The sequence below is a fragment of the Nerophis ophidion genome, linkage group LG01 (genome assembly GCF_033978795.1).
Source record: "Nerophis ophidion isolate RoL-2023_Sa linkage group LG01, RoL_Noph_v1.0, whole genome shotgun sequence".
NCBI lineage: Eukaryota > Metazoa > Chordata > Actinopteri > Syngnathiformes > Syngnathidae > Nerophis > Nerophis ophidion.
Window position 1 is genome coordinate 30,146,349 of NC_084611.1, and position 16,908 is coordinate 30,163,256.

At 39.6% G+C, this 16,908-nt stretch overlaps 1 protein-coding gene across 2 annotated transcripts in view; it reads left to right on the plus strand.

Moving 5' to 3' along the window:
* Positions 1-3,069: 3,069 nt before the first annotated feature.
* The window catches only part of fancc (FA complementation group C), a 68,469-nt gene continuing 54,630 nt past the window's right edge, over positions 3,070-16,908 (plus strand). Inside the window, exons 1-3 of one of the 2 annotated variants that reach the window (XM_061900599.1) lie at positions 3,085-3,153; positions 3,223-3,285; positions 13,132-13,303. In XM_061900599.1, coding sequence (XP_061756583.1) covers positions 13,136-13,303 — 168 coding nt within the window. In that variant the 5' untranslated portion in view covers positions 3,085-3,153; positions 3,223-3,285; positions 13,132-13,135. Of the gene's footprint in view, positions 3,154-3,222; positions 3,286-13,131; positions 13,304-16,908 lie in introns of both variants that reach the window. The other variant, XM_061900606.1, reaches the window with a different exon arrangement.

Below are 16,908 nucleotides of genomic sequence, written 5' to 3' on the forward strand. Positions count from 1 at the left end.
GTGCACTTTTCTTGATAGGTTGTAAAATCTTCTTAAATTAAGTAAATGCTAGTTCCATTATCTTGACATATTGATATGAGCTCGGCATTACATTTCTTGAAACAAGCAAACTTATACAAAAAACTGAATTATTGTTCTTAATGGAAAGGCAACAAGGCAACCACTGGTTACTCTCGGGGTCTCTTAGGCGCTCAGGCAAATCATATGGTCTAAAAATGCATTTTTCCATTGACAACATGACATCATCGCGCCAAGTGCGTGCTCTTTCAGTCAATTAGTACGCATATATACAGCTCGGCCACTGGCCAAAATGATTTTAATTGTAATTTTGAAGAATTTATCTGAATGTGCATGAACTTTTTCTGTTCAAAATAATTAGAAATGTCACATCTTAAATGTTTGACTATTAAATGTCAGTTTACTGTACTGCGCCAACTCTACTACTATATGAGTATGTATTTTCTATTGATTCATTGAAAATAAAAGGTTTTATTATGAGACACAATTGTGTCTAAGTCATGATTTTTTTTCATGCTTAAAATAAGAAATTATTACTTTAAAGAAGCAGTTTCATTCTTGTGAGTGTAGATGACACAGCTTTGCAACAGTTGATATTCCAGTTTTAAGGATGTTTTACTCAATATAGGTCATAAAATCCCAGCAACATGCTGTAATATCTTACTGAGATCATTTAGGGCCAAAACACTTAAAACAAGTAAAACACTCTGACATAAAATCTGCTTAGTGAGAAGAATTATCTTATCAGACAGAAAATAAGAAAATATCACCCTTATTTGAGATATTTAATCTTACTTAGATTTCAGTTTTTGCAGTGTGCTTTAATTGGTAAAATGTGACATGACAGCAATATCTACGTTTATGTTTTTTAACAAGAATGGATAGAGCTGGACCAACCACCACCCCCAAGCCCTAAGAATTTTTTCTATCTTGGCAATTTGGGGTAACTCAAGGTTCTGCCACCTAAACACAGCACAGAAAGGACAAGAAGAGTTGACAGAAACAGGAAGTCAATTGGAAGGACAGTAAGAAAACTAATAGAAAATACCCATCCATCCATTCATTTTCGACCGCTTGTCCCTTTTGGGGTGACGGGGGGTGCTGGAGCCTATCTCAGATGCATTCAGGCGGAAGGCGGGGTACACCCTGGATAAGTCGCCACCTCATCGCAGGGCCAACACAGATAGACAGACAACATTCACACTCATATTCACACACCAGGGCCAATTTAGTGTTGTCATGAAAAAGGGAAGTTTTTGTCATGAAAAAGGGAGGTTTTTGTCATGAAAAAGGGAGGTTTTTGGGTTGGTGCACTAATTGTAAGTGTATCTTGTGTTTTTTATGTTGATTTAATAAAAAAAACAAAAAAGAAACAAAAACAAAAAAATATATAAAAAAATCTTCTGCGGCCTGGTATCAGGCCGCGGCCCGGTGGTTGGGGACCACTGTCTTAATGAACTACAAATACCAATACTAGTTGTATTAGGCACTAGATGAGCCCAAACCAACCAAAGCAGGCTGTTCAGTATCGTGGACACTGATCGGTTTCGCCTCTTTATTGCATTAAACAAGACTAAGGGAGACTATGTGGGTGTTATTTAATGTTGAGATGGCCCTAATAATATTCAAACAATATCTAGCAGTTTATTTTAATCCTCTACCTATGAAAAATATTCAATTTATAATAATCAATTTCTACTTTGTGTATATACATTTGTCCTGGCCAGACGCCGGAACCAATTAACGTCAATAAACGAGGGATTACTGTTTTTAAAACATCCACACAAGGCATACCACATATGCTCTTCTATATCAGTGTTTTTCAACCTTTTTTGAGCCAAGGCACATTTTTTGCGTTGAAAAAATCCGGAGGCACACCACCAGTAGAAATCATTAAAAAAAAATCTCAGTTGACAGTAAAACGTCGTTGCAATTGTTGGATACGACTTTAAACCATAACCAAGCAATATAGGTCTTGTCTCAAAAAAGGTGTACTGTCACCACCTGTCACATCACGCCCTGACTTATTTTGAGTTTTCCTGTGTGTAGTGTTTTAGTTCTTGTCTTGGCTCCCATTTTGCTGGCTTTTTCTCTTTTTTGGTATTTTCCTGGAGCAGTTTCATGTATTCCTTTGACCAATATTTCCCGCATCTACTTAGTTCTAGCAATCAAGAATATTTCAGTCGTATTTATCCTTCTTTGTGGGGACATTGTTGATTGTCATGTCGTGTTCGGATGTACATTGTGGACGCCGCCTTTGCTCCACAGTAAGTCTTTGCTGTCGTCCAGCATTCAATTTTTTTCTCCTTTGTGGCCAGTTCAGTTTTGGTTTCGTTCTGCATAGCCTTCCCTAAGCTTCAATGCTTTTTCTTAAGGGGCACTCGTATTTTGTTTATTTTTGGTTTAAGCATTAAATACCTTTTTACCTGCACCCTGCCTCCCACTGTTCCCGACATCTACAAAGCAATTAGCTACCGGCTGCCACCTACTGATATGGAAGAGTATTACACGGTCACTGCCGAGCTCTCAACAGCACCGACACTCAAACAACAACACTTCATTTGCAGACTATAATTACTGGTTTGCAAAAACTATTTTTCACCCAAATAGGTGAAAATACATAATCTCCCACGGCACACCGGACTTTATCTCATGGCACACTAATGATTGGCTGATGAAAGATGACGTCACAATGATGACTTACAAGGCATGATGGTAAATGTAGTGAAAGAGTGCAGCAGGCACTATTATAATACAATAACAATATTTATGAATATTATAATAAAGAAAGTGACTGATTAAATACAGAAAATACAAGTGTGTCATATAGATTATATATGACACACTTGTATTTTCTGTTTTACAACATACATAAACATGTACAGTAGAAGGTGACATGCAAACACATTCATGATTAAAACAATCTGTATTCAATCAGTCACTTTCTTTATTATAATATTCATAAATATTGTTATTGTATTGTAATAGTGCCTGCTGCACTCTTTCACTACATTTACCATCATGCCTTGTAAGTCGTCACTGTGACGTCATCTTTCATCAGCCAATCATTTTTACCGTATCGCGGAAGTTGGTGAAAAGAGGGAAATGCGGTTTGAAGACATCGTCGGTCAAATTGTAAACTAAACTACACATAAAGAAGTATTATGTTGATATTAATACACATATTAATACATGTATTTATAGTGTAAGTATGTATACAGTCAACTTCGGCTTCGTTGGGATTTGACTTTGTCGTGTCATTTACGGGTAAGTCATACATTGTTTTGCCGTCTAAGAAACACAACATTGTGCCTCCTCTCCTCTCATGGCTCCTATAAGTTCATTTGTATTTAATTCATACTAAAATGATAATTGGATATTTTGGTGTGGAAAATGTTGTATTGCTGCATAAGTGTACAGTAACATATGAATTCGTCCTGCAATGTGGATTTTCTCTGCACAGAAGAACCCTGTTTTATACACTTGATACAACTGAATGAATGGTAATAATAAATAGTAAATATTCAGGTGTTTCATCAGATTTTATTACCCAGAGCAACGCTATTTTTTTAAAATATAGAAAGTGACGTTTTACGGATTTGATTATACAGGAATAGTATAAACAGTCTCATAATTGGAACAGCAAACTGACCAAAACCCCAAATCCACACGCTTAGTTGAATACATCTTCAAAGATAATATTTGACCAGTCTCGTCTTGTTCCTTCTCCTGAGGATTTCCAGGCAACTAAAACCAGAGCAATCGGTAGCGAAGTGTGCTTTTGAACATGTGCATCTAGTGTGCAACTTTGGTGTTAGTTTTTTGACATTGTTTATGTACAGTAAGAATGTCTGTCAACTTCATGTGGGGGGATAGAAGCAGTTTTAGTTGTGTTGTTTTATTCAGAACAAAACACTAAGGCCATGTCCACACCAACACGGATACTTAATGAAAGGATACTTACACTATATTGCCAAAAGTATTTGGCCACCTGGCTTGACTCACATATGAACTTGAAGTGCCATCCCATTTCTAACCCATGGGGTTCAATATGATGTCGGTCCCCCTTTTGCAGTTATTACAGCTTCAACTCTTGGCGCGGTTTAGCTCGGTTGGTAGAGTGGCCGTGCCAGCAACTTGAGCGTTGCAGGTTCGATTCGCGCTTCCGCCATCCCAGTCAATGCCGTTGTGTCCTTGGGCAAGACACTTTACCCCCCTGCTTCCAGTGCCACCCACACTGGTTTGAATGTAACTCAGATATTGGATTTCACTAGAGAAAAAGCGCTATATAAATATAATTCACTTCACTTCACTTGTGGGAATGCTGTCCACAATGTTGCGGAGTGTGTTCATAGGAATTTTCCATCCATTCTTCCAAAAGCGCATTGGTGAGGTCACACACTGATGTTGGTCGAGAAGGCCTGGCTTTCAGTCTCCATTCTAATTCATCCCAAAGGTGTTCTTTGGGTTCAGGTCAGGACTCTGTGCAGGCCACTCAAGTTCATCCACACCAGACTCCGTCTTTATGGACTTTGCTTTGTGCACTGGTGCACAGTCTTGGAAGGGGAAGGGGCCCGCTCCAAACTGTTCCCACAGGGTTGGGAGCATGGAATTGTCCAAAATGTTTTGGTATCCCGGAGCATTCAACATTCCTTTCACTGGAAATAAGGGTCCAAGCCCATCTCCTGAAAAACAATCCCACACCATAATTCCTCCTCCACCAAATTTCACACTTGGCACAACGCAGTCCGAAATGTACCGTTCTCCTTGCAACCTCCAAACCCAGACTCGTCCCATCAGATTGCCAGATGGAAAAGCTTGATTCATCTGTGTTTCCACTGCTCTACAGTCCAGTGGTGATGTGCTTTACACCACTGCATCCCACGCTTTGCATTGGACTTGGTGATGTATGGGTGAGATGCAGCTGCTTGGCCATGGAAACCCATTTTATAAAGCTCTCTGCGTACTGTATGTGGGCTAATTGGAAGGTCACATGAAGTTTGGAGCTCTCTATCAATTGACTGTGCAGAAAGTCTTTGCACTATGCTGACCCCTCTCTGTCGGTTTACGTGGCCTACCACTTTGTGGCTGAGTTGCTGTTGTTCCCAAACTCTTCCATTTTTTTATACTAAAGCTGACTGTTGATTTTGTAATATATAGGAGCGAGGAAATTTCACGACTGGATTTGTTGCACAGGTGGTATCCTATGACAGTTCCACGCTGGAAATCACTGAGCTCCTGAGAGCGGCCCATTCTTTCAAAAATGTTTGTAGAAACAGTCTCCGTGCCTAAGTGCTTGATTTTATAAACCTGTGGCCGGGCCAAGAGATTAGGACACCTAATTCTGATCCTTTGGATAGGTGGCCAAATACTTTTGGCAATATATTCTATCTCTGGGTTTAGTCCTTGCATACTTTTGTCCTTAAAAATGCACACTTTTGCAAATGCTAGCCAAGGTGAAGAGTTCCACAACTCTCTGCTCAGCGTATGTGTGTACTCAGCTCAAACGGAGGCTTGTACTCATCTAATGATGTCACAGTTGTGCGCTCTCATTAACAAAGTTGCTGGCTTTAAACACTATAAGAGGACTTACTGTATGTTTGAACGCAAACAAGCTGTTATTTACATTCTGCATTGATTAAAAAGCTGTATCAAAAGGGCTTTGCGACATTCCCGCCAGCAACAGTGACAGTCAGATGTTTTGGATGCCATCGCTTTGGATGCCTGTAGATGATGGAAGAACTTTGACAAGCAAAACTTTTTGCTTTGTGTCATAAGAAAGGTACAACAGTATCTCAATCTTGTTTAACAACAGATCATAAAAGTTAAATTACGTGTGTTTCTTTCATTTGTGTAGATAAAGCCATGCGTGAACGACTTAAAAAAAAAATTATTGTATCTTTCATCCATGGCAATGTGCACTGAAGACAAAATACACTTCTTTGCACTTATATCAGTATAATGATGATTTCAGGGCAGCACGGTGGAACAAGGGTTAGTACATGGGTTAGTACATGAGCCTCACAGTAGGAAGGTCCTGAGTAGGATTGAGTTCAATCCTGGGCTCTGGATCTTTCTGTGTGGAGTTTGCATGTCCTCCCCGTGACTGTGTGGGTTTCCTCCGAGTACTCCGGCTTGCTGCCACCTCCGAAAACACGTGCCTGGGGATAGGTTGGTTGGCAACACGAAATGGTCCCTAGTGTGTGAATGTGAGTGTGAATGTTGTCTGTATATCTGTGTTGGCCCTGCGATGAGGTGGCGACTTGTCCAGGGTGTACTCCGCCTTCCGCCCATGTGCAGCTGAGATAGGCTCCAGCACCCCCTGTGACCCTGAAAGGGACAAGCGGTAGGAAATGGATGGGCATTTCCACAACAATTTTGCAGCAGCACACGCACATCTGTGCGCTTTAGGCTAAACCAGTGGTTCTTAATTTGAGTTCGAGCAAACACTAGGGGTTCGGTGAGTCAGCCTCAGGGGTTTGACAGAGCCTCTGCCGCGGAGGTCAAGATACACCCGACTCATCGTGTAAATAAAAACTTCTTTATGGATGCGGCAACAGCAGAAGTCAGACTGATTTGCAGGTGTGTAATTTGTTGTGAGTTCATGCACTGTGTTGGTTTTGTTCTTTGAACAAGGTGATGTTGATGCACGGTTAATTTTGTGCACCATTAAAATAAACATAACTTTCTTGAATTTGGAAAAAACATTTTTCAAATTTTTCACTAAAGAAGGGTTCGGTGAATGCGCATATGAAACTGGTGGTGTTCGGTATCTCCAACAAGGTCAAGAACCATTGGGCTAAACATTCAAGATGTGTCTTTGCCTCCTTAATAGCTTGCGCTGATTTTACAAATAATGTACACTTCACCGCGCAAGTATATGCACACATAAATCCGCATGATGCTGAGTAAACCTGTTATAATGCAGCAAGTGTTGGGTTTCAGCAGCACAAGGGCGTATGCGTGCTTTAGGCACTTTTAAAAAGATTAATAATATTCCCTGGGTTCTGTGTAATTTTGGGCTGGTTTATAGAAAATGTACATGTCATTGTATGTTTTGTTTATCAAAATAAACATTATAATGACAGAGGTGTAATTCCACCAAATCAGCTTTTGCTGATTTGCCGGGCTTCTAATTGGACTAAATGTGCATTGTGTAAAGTCAAAGTATTTGGGAACAATATGCTTTAAAAGTCGCAATAAAAACCATCTACCGTATTTTTCGGACTATAAGTCGCAGATGTATAAGATTTCATGGGATTTAGCGATTAGGAGTGACAGATTGTTTGGTAAACGTATAGCGTATTCTATATGTTACAGTTATTTGAATGACTCTTACCATAATATGTTATGTTAACATACCAGGCATGTTCTCAGTTGGTTATTTATGCGTCATATAACGTACACTTATTCAGCCTTTTGTTCACTATTCTTTATTTATTTTAAATTGCCTTTGAAATGTCTATTCTCTGTGTCCCCAAAAAATGCGACTTATACTCCAGTGCGACTTATATATGTGTTTTTCCTTCATTATTATGCATTTTCAGCAGGTGCGATTTATATTCCGGAGCGACTTATACTCCGAAATATACGGTACTCAAATCGTTAGTAGGTGCAATGTCATGCGAGATTAGAGATGTGCCAATCTTTGGCCACCGATCAATTTCAGCCAATTTTGTTGAAAATGTATGTGATCGGCCATTGCCGATTTATGTGTTTAATGCCGATTACAAACACAGATCTCATCTGACTGACGCAATTTATTTTTAGACCGCTAGCTGACAAGCGGCCAACAGCTCATTGTGTGTCTCCATACAAAGTGTGGAGCCCATCACTTAAATTAGTAATAATTGACTATAATTCAGTTCAGTTTAGTTCAGTTTCAGTTTATTTTGAAACATGGAATGCATCACATATTTACAGTTGTTTCATTACATCATGTCCGAAAAAGGCATAGGAAGAAGCAGAGCTTATTTATTCATACCCCTTTTCCTATCATAGCAGTTTTATCCCATATCCTTGTTCTCTGTTTGTAACAGAACAGTAAATAAACACATAATAAATAAATAAATACACCATAGGTAAGATAAAAAAAAGGTTCAAGATGTTCATCATAATTGTTCTCCTTTGTACTTTGTGGAGACTTGTAGTTTGAACAGTCTCTTAAACTGAATAATTTTCTTGCATTGTTGGATTTTCTTACTCAATCCATTCCATAATTTAAACCCACATAAGGATATGATAAAGGTCTTAAGTGTTGTACGTGCATACACATGTTTCAAATTAGATTGTACTCTAAAGTTATATTTCTCCTCTTTTGTTGAGAAGAATTGTACATTCTTGGGTAGCAGGTTATAGTTTGCTTTGAACATATTTTTAGCTGTTAGCAATGAACAATGTTGTTGAATTTAAATATTTTAGATTTTTTAAATAAAGGGTTTGTATGTTCTTTATATCCAACATCTATCTATAATTCTAATTGATCTTTTTTGTAACACCATTAGTGAATGAAGTGCACATTCGTGAGCAGTAGAGAATATGGAGTGATTTTTGGTCCAGAACATATTTTACTTTATTCATTAATGATGTGTTTCTTGCTACTTTATGTTTCCAGTTCATTTTAACATCTATTATTACACCCAAAACTGTGCTTTCCTTTACCCTTTCAATATCTACTCCGTCTATTTGTATTTGTTTGACTTTCGTTTCTACTGTTACCGAATAGCATTATTTTAGTTTTTGCTGAGATTCAAATATATTTTTTTATTTCATTTCTTCTGTTATTATTTGTATTATCTTCTGTGTTTTCGCTCCTGAACAAAACACAGTTGTATCATCTGCAAATAATACTAACGTTAAGTTATTTGTAACTTTACAATTGTCTTTTCTATAAAGAGTGAATATTTTTGGTCCAAGTATGGATCCCTGAGGTATGCCACAACATATTTTCAGCTCAGTGGAAGTGTGTTCTCCTATCTTCATGTATTGCTTCCTGTTGGTTAAGTAGCTTCTTACCCAGTTCAAGACCAACCGTGTGTTTCCACAACGTTCTAATTTGTTTTCTTAAGATATTATGATTGATTGTGTCAAATACTTTTGTTAAATCCATATACACTGCCACAGTACATTTGTTGCTATCTATTGCATTGGTGATCCCTTCCATTATTTTGATTAATTACATTGATGTTGAAATGTTGGCTCTCTATCCGATTGATTGCTAAACAATATTTCAATAATTTTAGAAAATTGTGGAAGTAGAGAAACAGGCCTGTAGTTTGTAAACTGGTGTTTGTCTCCAGCCTTATAAAGAGGTACGACTTTTGCTTTTTTAAATTTTATCCGGGAACTTTTGAAATGATATATGCTGTTAAAGGTTCTTAAATCTGTTCAATAACCTTTTTATCATTTCCATATCAATTCCATTACAATCACTTTCATTACAGCAAATAAACAGCATTTTCTATTTTTTAAGGTATCATTATCACAGAAGGGTGAGGCTAAACATGCCGAGCATAAGCTAAGAGCAGTCATACAAATTGCCAAGCTAACCGCTAAATTACCTTGAAACATCCATATATTTTCTAACACTCGTCTCTCTTGGGGTCGTGGAGGTGGCACAAACACAAATATATAAGTGCCTAAACTTTAAACTGTTGATGTGTAAGTACACAAAATCATGTTTTTATTATTTTTGTTAAGGTTTACAAACTTAGGGAATAATTGCCTTGATACAGGAGGACTTTGAGGGCAAAAATCAAAGGATTTAAATGAGAAGTACTAGTAAGTTATAGTTTTTGCTTTTGGTCAGTTATTCTGTATTATTGACTTTATTTTACTCAAACACATTAATAATATTGGTTATAGGTTAAGGAACTAGTTTTAAGGGGAACTGCACTTTTTTTTTTAGAATTGTACCTATCGTTCACAATCATTATGAAAGACATGATGCTGGATGATGGATTAAAAAAAAAGCATTTTAAACATTAAATAAAATTCTGCTTACTCTGCCCATAAAATCAGATGAATAACCATTCAAAAAGTGCCAACAATACTCAATTTACATTTTGTGATTTGGATATTAACCAAGTATTAGTGATATTGTTATTATAACCACTAACACAGACAATCTTTATATAGCGACTCTTTGAACACAAGCTTGTGTGCCTATGTTTTACATCATCCAGTTGTCTGCTGCTTCCTCACTTCCCTGCTCCCTGTACGTCTATTGTATACCATAAATCATGCTTCTCACCTGAAAATTAGATGGCTGAGTATATAATCCGACAAGTTGGGACACATAGACAGCCTTTTAGGACCTGGAACTGGCAAGGACAACACAAAAAGCGCTCCCAATCGCACTCATGGATAATTAGTATCGGAATTGGCAGCATAAAGCCTTGATCGAAACATCCCTAATGATAACCATGGTTGAAAATAGCACTTTTTGCAACTTAATGGTAGGGTAGAGACACAAGTGGTCCACACGCATGACTTATTACATTAGAGCTAAAGCTGAATAAACGAAAATAACTTACAATGCAAAGTCAGCCGTTTTTTGGCATAATCTCATGGTGAGACAATGTTTATTTTTTTAGATTTGAATGTACAGCCGTTAAAGTCTTTTTATTTTTTACCGTTGCAAATGTCAAAAATTGTGACGAATGCAGTCTACATCATTCAGCAAGCCTACTTTTTTTTCCTTTTAACTTTACAACTTGTGTCATCAAAAAGCAGTCATCGTTTGCCATGTGTGGGGTATCAAATTTTGCGGCTTCATGACATCAAAAAAGAACACACCAAATGTTTAAAAGCATATTCAAGATTATATTGGCCTAAATTAAGTGGTCAATTACATTATTTATCGTACATTGCAGTATTTGTTTATTTTCTGTTATTGTAATGTGGTCATTGATAAAGATATTCACTAAGCAGTTCTTCCGTTTCCGGGTTAAGGGTGATACTGCTAACAACAACATGGTGGATAATCTTGGCGCTACTGTATCTTCACCGCGACAATCAGTTTAACCAACTTTTGTCAGAACAACTTTTCACATACTTTTTTCTTAAATGCCTGTTTCATCAGTAAAAGTTCCACATTGGTGAGCCTTTGGCGTAAGCCGTGTCAAAAAACGAGACGCAAAAACTGCGCAGGTTTCTGGGCAATGCTAGTGGAGATGATTTATGTTCATGCACTTTATCTTCAACATCATCAGATCCACATGACTTAGGAGCCGATGTCGAATGACAATGCAGGATACGCAATTTTAAAAACACGAAATACTAGCAACACGGCTAATAGTCGAAGCTAAGATTGTCAAGTTGACCAACTTTTGGCAGAACAACGCACACCTGTGGTTTCAGCACATCAAAGCCCGGTTCTAATTTAGAGAAATTACCCAGGATGTTAAAAAGTATTTCCACGTAGTGGCTGTGTTAGTGGGCCGGACGACAGCCATAGCAATGATGCTTGGAAGATCTTCCAGGCTATCAGTGAGTACAGCAATCTACAATGGATTGCAGTCAAGGCTGATATATTTTTTCATATTAGGAGGGCTTTCAATATGTGAAAAACATATTAGGTCATAAATAGTTTTTTATGTTCTAAGAAAGTTTTTGATTATTTAATAATAATCCTACTTGCATGTGGTAAAACTTTGTTTACCACAGGCAGGCTTGGGACCAATTTTCCACGATAAAAAAGAGAGGACTGTTTTATATTTATTTTTTATTTAACAGTAGCTAACTTATTTATACACTCCTATGACAGATATAATTGTTAAAATGTTACCTATAGATCAAACATGGGCTGTCGATAATGATTCGATAATGGCAGCAAATTGACTACGAAATCAATAATTAGTTGTTAAGTGAGCCGTTACCATGGTGGCGAGTTTAAAGTAATACAAGTATAAGAGGTTATGACATCACAAAGGTTTGGAGCTCAAATACAAAAGCAAGAGTTTTACAAAAGGAAAGATTGCGGTGATGCTTTTTTGCGTTAACTGCACACTCAGTGCACAGCAATGCAGTATGTTTTCACACCTGATAGGATTATTTTTTGACATCTACGACCTGGTCTGCCACAAGATCTTCAGTATGTTCTGTGCTGAAGAGAAGAAGGTTCTGGAGAAGGAAGTGACTGACCTCCAGGTTAACCTCCAAAGCATAAAAGAGCAGGTGAACACTCAAGGACTCACCGTGATGGGGCTCTCGGCCAAACTGGGGTTGGAGATGGACAAGTACAAGACGCTGTGGGAGCAAGTGGAGTATTTGACCAGTAAGGTAGAGCAGGAAAGGGTGGAGAAAGAGAGCAGTATTCCCCACCAGGTACAGAATTCGTGCTTAGTGGAGGAAAGTATCAAAGTCAAACTATTCTTAGCAGGAGACCACATGGCTGCTGAAGATTTGTTGAGCAAACAGGAGATCCATCCATTCCCAATAGAACGTACAAAGTGTGAGGAAGAGGAACAAAGGTGGAACGAGGTTTACCAAGAACTGATGGAAGCCAGTAGGCAGCTTGCATATCAGAAGAATCTGGAGGAAGCATTGGCCTTGAGGGAAAAAGAGCTTCGAAAAGTGGAAATGCAAAATGACCTCCTGCGGTGGCTTATCAAGAAAGAGATGGAGTTCGCTGACAATTACAAGATGGAGATTCATAGGATCAGTAGTGGAGATAATTGAATAAAAAAAACAACAACACATATTGTATCTTGAGAAATAATTTACTTGATTGGAAGCAAGGAGCTCACCGTCCCATAGCTGACATCATGGCGTTTTTGTGTGTGACTCACTCAGCCCTGCCTCTGACCAACAGCTGTGCAACTTTTGTTGGGGAAACTCGTCAAGTAAAATAAAACAATTGTCATTAAATTAGATCACTTTTTCATGTGAATTGAAGTTGTGATTTATTTTGCAGGTCTTTTGCAGACCTGCTTTGTATTGTGAGATCATTGTTTTACTTTCAGCAAAATATAATTAAACTTTGATGAAATCGTGAATGTGAATTATTCTTTGATCCAGCACCTGTTTTATGTGAAGGCATTTTATAAAACTCTGCCTTCAGCCACCATACTTAATCACATTCATTTTCACTTCTATCTTTCATACAAACAGAGTCATGTCTCAGTCAGTGGTCCAAATCCAGCTAACAGAAATGCAGTTCTGGCTGGACAAAGTGGAGGGTTGGAGTCCAGCTGACATTGCGGACGTTCATAAGGATACCTGTTTTTACTTGAGTTCACTCAGCGATTTCCTCCAGAGACTCCTTCAACACATCACCGGCGTGGTAAGCATGGGACGTGCAAACAACTATTGATTGTTCATTCATACAACCATGCCTTACACACTTGACGTACTGAGATAAATTATCAATTGGATCAGCAGCCAAACAGCCGTCAGATTAATGATGACCAACGCAAGCACATGCACACTCAGAGCTTCTGTCCAGCCATGAACAGCGAGTCCAGCGTTCATAGGCCAACAGAGGCTGTTCTGTGCTCGGTAGAGGTCGCCTATGTCTGGCTGGCAGCGGGGCAATGTTGCGTTTGTCAGGTAATAGCCGCGCTGGGACCTGCAGTGCTAACCTAATGTATCCCCAAATCAGCTCTAGCAGACTTGGGGACAGGTTGTGGGTAGGGGAGTATACAGGACTGAGAGATTTCAGTGTTAATGCCTAAAAAACTATTTAAAATATAAATTACCAGTTGACTTGTGACAATTGTTCCATACTCCACAAGGGAATAAGCGGTAGAAAATGGATGGATGGATGGATGTCTATACCAGGGGTCCCTCAGTAGGCTGGCAAAGCCTTTTTATTTGCCATGCCAAACATCCCCCAAATAATGAAATTAGGGCTTTGCCGATTGATGGTCACCGATTAGTATCAGCTGATTTCAGTGAAAGAATATGATTGGCCAATATCTTCACCGATAGTGAAGGGCAGCACCATTTCCATGATAAATCACTGTTTTAGCCCTCGAGGGGTCTCTGTCAAACTTTTTTCAGATTTCAAATGCTGCGGTGATAGCAACAAGCCCTGGGTATTTCTTTGTGACTATCTTTGCAGCTTAGCAGCAGGCGACTTCTTCAGCTATCAAAGCACGGGTATAGCGATGCTAGCATTTCAGGTGGCTAATAAGGTTTGTGTTTAGGCACAATATTTTTTTCCCTTCTTGCAGAATGTTTCCAAATAGCTCACAAAATGTCTTGCTCCAAAAGTGTAAAAAACTCTAACACGATAAACACCATGTTTGTTTTTACTGAGCTTAGGAGAAGTTTACGACCTCCTACGACGGAGTGCTGGATTTTTACCCCCTAACAGCCCAAGAGTGCAATGGACTCATTTATCAAATCAATCAAATTTTATTTTAAAGTGCTTTTCATACATTTGAAAGCAACACAGAGGACCTGATTTACTAAAGGCGCGCAAACTACAAACCTTGTTTCCATATGAGTTGGGAAATTGTGTTAGATGTAAATATCGACTTCGACTTCCTTTTTATTGTCATTCAGATTTGAACTTTACAGTACAAATAAGAAGGACATTTCCTTGCATTAGCTCTTGGTAGTGCAGGATAAAAAAAACAGTAAGGTGCAGATATAAATAAATAGATTACTGTACAGATAAATATATTGCACTTTTGCATATGCATCCAGGTTTATGGATGTATGTTATATTGTCTTTTTATTCCAGGGAGTTAATCCATTTTGGGGGGAGTTAAGGGATCATTTAATTATGATGCGTTCAAAAGTCTTACTGCCTGAGGGAAGAAGCTGTTACAGAACCTGGAGGTACTGCTTCGGAGGCTGCGGAACCTCTTCCTAGAGTCCAGCAGTGAAAACAGTCCTTTGTGGGGGTGGGAAGAGTCTTTGCAGATTTTCTTAGGCCTGATCAGGCAGTGGCTTTTTGCGATTTCCTGGATAGGAGGAAGAGGAGTCCTGATAATCTTTTCCGCCGTCCTCACCACTCTCTGGAGAGACTTCCAGTCTGAGGCATTGCAGGCTCCAGTACAGACAGAGATGCCGTTGGTCAGCAGGCTCTCTAAAGTGCCTCTGTAGAATGTGGTAAGAATGGGGGGAGGGAGCTGTGCTCTTTTCATCCGACGCAAAAAGTGCATGCGCTGCTGAGCTCTTTTTACAAGGTAGGGACCAGGTTATATTGTGAGTGATCTGCACCCCCAGGAATTTGGTGCTGCTTACCATCTCCACCGCTGTGCCGTTGATGAAGAGTGGAGCGTGGCTGGACTGGTGCTTCCTGAAGTCAACGATGATCTCCTTGGTCTTGTCGACGTTCAGGACCAGGTTGTTGGTTCTGCACCAGTCAACCAGATGTTTCACCTCCTCCCTGTGGTCCATGTCGTTATTGTCACGAATGAGGCCCACTTCTGTCGTGTTGTCCGCATACTTCACAATGTGGTTAGTAGTGGACCTGGCGCAGCAGTCATGAGTCATCAGTGTGAACAGCAGCGGACTCAGGACACAGCCCTGGGGGGAGCCGGTGCTCAGGGAGATGGCACTGTAGGTGTTACTGCCCACTCTCACAGACTGGGGTCTGTCTGTGAGGAAGTCAAGCAGCCAGTTGCATAGGGGGGTACTGAATCCAAGGGAGGCCATTTTGCTCACCAAGTGCTGTGGGATGATGGTGTTGAATGCTGAGCTGAAGTCAAGAAACAACATCCGCACATGTGTGTCCTTTCCTTCCAGATGTTCTAAGCTCAGGTGGAGTGCAGAGGAGATGGTGTCCTCTGTGGAGCGGTTTGGGCGATAAGCGAACTGGTATAGGTCGAATGTGGGGGGAAGTCTGGAGACAATGTATTCCTTTACCAGCCTCTCGAAGCACTTCATTATGATGGGGGTGAGTGCCACGGGGCGATAATCATTGAGGGAGGATATTGTGGGTTTTTTAGGCACAGGGATGATTGTGGCCGTCTTAAAATGTGATGGTACCACAGCCTTGGTCAGCGAAATGTTGAAGATGTCTGTGAGAACCCCCGCCAGCTGGTCTGCACATCCCTTAAGCACCTTGCCCGGAATGTCATCAGGTCCCGGTGCTTTCCGGGGGTTCACATTTAAACGGAATACAATGATTTGCGAATCATTTTCAACCCATATTTAATTGAATATGCTACAACAGGTGGGTGCCATGATTGGGTATAAAAACAGCTTCCCAAAAATGCTCAGTCTTTCTCAAGAAAAGATGGGGTGAGGTACACTCCTTTGTCCACAACTATGTGAGCAAATAGTCAAACAGTTTAAGAACAACGTTTCTCAAAGTGCAATTGCAAGAAATTTAGGGATTTCAACATCTACGGTCCATAATATCATCAAAAGGTTCAGAAAATCTGGAGAAATCACTCCACGTATGCGGCATAGCCGGAAACCAACATTGAATGACCGTGACTTTCGATCCCTCAGACGGCACTGTATCAAAAACCGACATCAATCTCTAAAGGATATCACCACATGGGCTCAGAAACACTTCAGAAAACCACTGCCACTAAATACAGTTTGTCTCTACATCTGTAAATGCAAGTTAAAGCTCTACAATGCAAAGCGAAAGCCATTTATCAACAACATCCAGAAACGCCGCCGGCTTCTCTGGGCCCGAGATCATTTAAAAAGGACTGATGCAAAGTGGAAAAGTTTTTTGTGGTCTGACGAGTCCGCATTTCAAATTGTTTTTGGAAATATTCGACATTGTGTCATCCGGACCAGAGAGGAAGTGAACCATCCAGACTGTTATCGACGTAAAATTCAAATGCCAGCATCTGTGATGGTATGGGGGTGCATTAGTGACCAAAGCATGGGTAACCTACACATCTGTGAAGGCACCATTAATGCTGAAAGGTACTTACAGGTTTTGGAACAACATATGCTGCCATCTAAGCGCCG